This window comes from Myotis brandtii, unplaced genomic scaffold (genome assembly GCF_000412655.1).
Source record: "Myotis brandtii unplaced genomic scaffold, ASM41265v1 scaffold766, whole genome shotgun sequence".
In the NCBI taxonomy this organism is placed as follows: Eukaryota; Metazoa; Chordata; class Mammalia; order Chiroptera; family Vespertilionidae; genus Myotis; species Myotis brandtii.
Window position 1 is genome coordinate 192,087 of NW_005371060.1, and position 4,059 is coordinate 196,145.

Consider the following 4,059-nt stretch of genomic DNA (forward strand, 5'->3'; position numbering starts at 1 on the left):
TGCCAATTAAATATACTATAATGAGAGATACTTACAAAAGGAAAAAAATGACCTTAAAATGATTCAATGATATGTTTCAAGATAATCCCACAACCTGTATGACCAGAACTAAAAAGAATTCATTACTCATTTCACTTGACCAGAGTTAGCAAAAGCAAGCTTTTGAGAAGTTTCGGTTTGCTTTAAAACCAACTTGTAAGAAAAGCCACCCACTGGTAAAAGCTAGTATTTATTAAGCATGTAACTTCATTTAATATTTACAACTAGCCTATGAGATAATTATCATCATTCTATTAAGATGAAGAAATTGAGGCTTAGAGATGTTAACAAAGTGTCTGTAGCTACCCAGCTCCTAGGACAGAAGTGGCAATAGCAATCTACAGTCAGTGGTTACTAAGAGCACTGGTTAGATATTTACCACCACTGCCTTAGGGGCTGCAATTAGCCTCTGGGGAAACAAGATGGTTGAGGTTCAACAGAGGAAGACAGACATGTGAACACTAAGTGAAACACTGCTTTATAAGAACTCTGCAAAGGGTTTAAAGGGGACACAAAAGAGAGGGACCTATAGGAAGACAATGAATTGCTTGACTTCTACAAATAAACTAATTATAAAAGTCAATGCTTCTTTAAATAAAGAACACCAAAAACTGCATTTCCTGGTCAACATACTTCCTTTTGAAAATATTAATTTGTTTTTATTCATGAAAACACATTATGGTATGTTACGCTGCTCTAATTTTAGAATATATAAGACCCCACACACTCATGGCACACATGTATATAAAATCTAGATTATAATGAATTATTTGGTTTGGGCAGGAAGGTGTACTTTGAACACAAAATGTTCTTGATCTGAACTGTCTCCCATCAGTGATAAAAATTATAGTTAAGAATGAAAGGAATTTACTTTTCTCTGTGACTCTTCTGAAGTAGCAGAAGAGCGTTTTAAGCTTCTCTGGTTTTCTTGAGGAACGTCCTTCAAACAACCTGAAAGAGACCAAAAACAAAGATTCACAAAGAACTAAATCTATACTACTACCCAGTAATAAAATAACTAATTCTTTCAGAAAGCAATTCTGTAATAATAGAGAACTGAAAACTGTTTGGATTCAAAAGGACTGAAAGCAACTAGAACCAGACTTCTTAAAAGTTGTTCAAGTCAGATGGTACTCTAACAACTCGTCTCTCCAGTCTATCTTCCTCCAGGGAGAAGGCACCACCTGGTCCCCCAAAGACAATTAAGCCAGTGAATTAATGCTTGTTTTTTTCCCAATGGCAAATATATTTATAATTCCCAATATTACTAGGCAGTTAAATGATTGAACAAAGACAGTATCTGAAAAAGACTGCACATGATTGTTTGTGTTGGGGAGGCAAGAACAGTAAGGACAATGACATGCAGTATAACAAGATGTTAGATTAGAGGAATGACCAATCCTTGGTAATTAAACGAATATACTCTTTGCGTGGTAACCTGTTAAATAGGGCTATCCACCCGCCATCTGGTTTCCAGAAACCTAGATTTGTACTACTTTAGTTTTCTTTGAAATGATGTGGCGTTGTTATTGGTAACACATTATGCAATTTATCCCGAGGGAAAGAAAAGAAGGGCTTTAGAAGCATTTGACCTGAGTAAGTAGTTCACTAAAAGATTTCAATCACAAAAGCATGCTTTTAGGCACAAGATCTACTTTTCCAAAAGCACTGAAAAATTAGAGAAATTCTGTGACTATAAATAAGGAGATATTATTTATCTGCCTCTGGTCATATATCCTGGCTTTAAAACCAGAAATACTTCAAGTAAAAGTTCACTTTAACAAGTGTCAAAATGGATAAAATTTTTCATCAGAAAAGCACGTTTATATAACTATGCAGAAAGGAAAAAGTTAATTTCATGAGAAAATCCTATTGAGTAAATAAAATGAATTAGAAAAAGGGAAGGAAATACAGATTTCAAATGACCTGTTTTCAGTGATCTGAAATTCTGTATTCAGAGTCAATTTCTGAGAAAACAATTTATCTGAATACTTACCTCCTAAAAAGAATACTAATAATAGAAAGCATTTTAACCAAATCTAAAATCTAACCGATTTTTTAAAAGAATTGTGCCTATGTAATAATTTTTACTCGCCTAACTTATTTTTCTAAAATGTTTATTACAAATATTCTTAAAAATCCAGCTGTCTGCCCCCCAAAAAAGGATATCTGACAGTGCAGGTTTCAGCTTAGTTTCTTCTGCAGTGTCAACCAGAATAGAGTTTGTTTAAATCAAAATGATGGTCAGAATGAAGAAAAAGCCACTTGGCAGTTTAATTAAACATCCTGTATGAAATAAATATGATTTACTAAATAAATACCTTGGAATCCATTGCAAAATCCTTTTCTAGGTTTACTACTTAGTAGAGGGAAGCAGTACTAATATAAAGGCAGCCACCACCCTTTCTCAGAGATGAATTGAGGACTATACAATTCAAGTAAGGAGGAAAAAGTTCCACTTCCACAGAACTGTTGCACTACGAGAAGAAAATGGCTGCTGAACTTAAGAAATAATTTCCCAAAACATAAAAAATGTCCCTAATTTCTACATGAGATCAGCTATATGTAAAATCACATACAATGTCACATATTTCATAACCATAATGACAAATTATTAACCTTAGGAGCCTCTTGGGACTGCAGATTTATTAACCTAAGGATATGACTTCCCTGAAAGATGATGTGGCTATTACCACCAACTACAAAAGAGCACCACTGTTGATTTTGCAGGTCCAAACCTCAGAGGTACAAATCAAGCAGAATCTCAATGTATTCTGATTAATCATTGTGTGTGAGTTTCACAGCCTGATTTCAAATCACTATGTAACCAAATATGCTTTGCCATCTTCCTTGTGGAGCAAGGACGTATGTGGGGGTTGGAGGCACAGAGGAAAGGGGGAGGTGGAAAGAAAGTCCGGGAAGATGAAGCAGGTTTAAAACTTATGCCAATTCTCAGACTTCACTGCTGTGAATTTTTATAGTACTATGTATAGCCACCCAGATAAAATGAATTACCCTGGTATGGAAGCAAGTGAAAAATAACACAAAAACACAGGCAAACAGCACTAGTGAAAGTTATCAGAAGAGTGATGTATTAACTGAGGAATAGTTCTGGGGAGAAAGAAGGAAGACAAAGGAACGAGAATGGAGCCAGAAAAAGGAGAGCGACAGAAAGATACTAGTACAGCAGGGAAGACTAAGAGGGAAGAAAGGGATAGACAGAATGGGGCTGGAGACCAAGGGAGAGTCTGAGAAACAGAAACTCACATGCAAAGACACTCAGAGAGACAAACACAGAGCCTTCAAGAGAGACAAGAGACTGGAGACAATTAGATTTCTCATACTAATCAAGCACCATCCAATTTTTTCTTTTTTTTCTTCCTAACACCGATTTTTTTTTTTTTTAATTTAGATTTCCAGGTCCTGGGTACGTATATTTGAAGGCATATTTTGAGTCAGCAGGCATGCATGTAAACATGAACATAAACTATGCCAGAATAACCCCTCTGCATATAGGAAAGACATTTTGGCATTTAACTGAATAATTACAGATTATTAAAGAAAGCAAACAGGAAAAGTTAGTCAGGCAACCTCACCTTTGTTCTAAAAATACTTTTTATTTTCAAGGGAGTAAGTCAATCAGAGTTGATACTTATTAACTGGTATTTTTCTTTCCATACATAGAAACATCTACACTAATAAAAGAGAAACATGGTAATTGGCGTACGACCGCTACCCTTTTCATTGGCTAATCAGTGAGTATATGCAAATTAACTGTCAGCCAAGATGGCGGCTGGCAGCCAGGCACTGAAGCGAGCACGAGGCTTGCTTGCTGCAGACTCCAACGTTCCCCGCCTCACTTGCCAGCCTCTCAGTTGCAACTCTAAGCAACTATATACTATGTTGCAAATAAGAAGGTAAACAAAACCCCAGAAAACAGCCGGACTGAAACCCAGCCGGACCGAAACATTGTATCCATCTTTTCAGCAGCGAGGCCTCAGAGCTAAAGCTGGCCCAAAA

At 36.2% G+C, this 4,059-nt stretch overlaps 1 protein-coding gene across 2 annotated transcripts in view; it reads right to left on the minus strand.

Moving 5' to 3' along the window:
- The window catches only part of PARG (poly (ADP-ribose) glycohydrolase), a 192,857-nt gene that overhangs the window by 72,330 nt on the left and 116,468 nt on the right, over nt 1-4,059 (minus strand). For both annotated transcript variants that reach the window (XM_005883121.2, XM_014530716.1), the window contains exon 10: nt 911-990. In XM_005883121.2, coding sequence (XP_005883183.1) covers nt 911-990 — 80 coding nt within the window. The remainder of the gene's footprint in view (nt 1-910; nt 991-4,059) is intronic.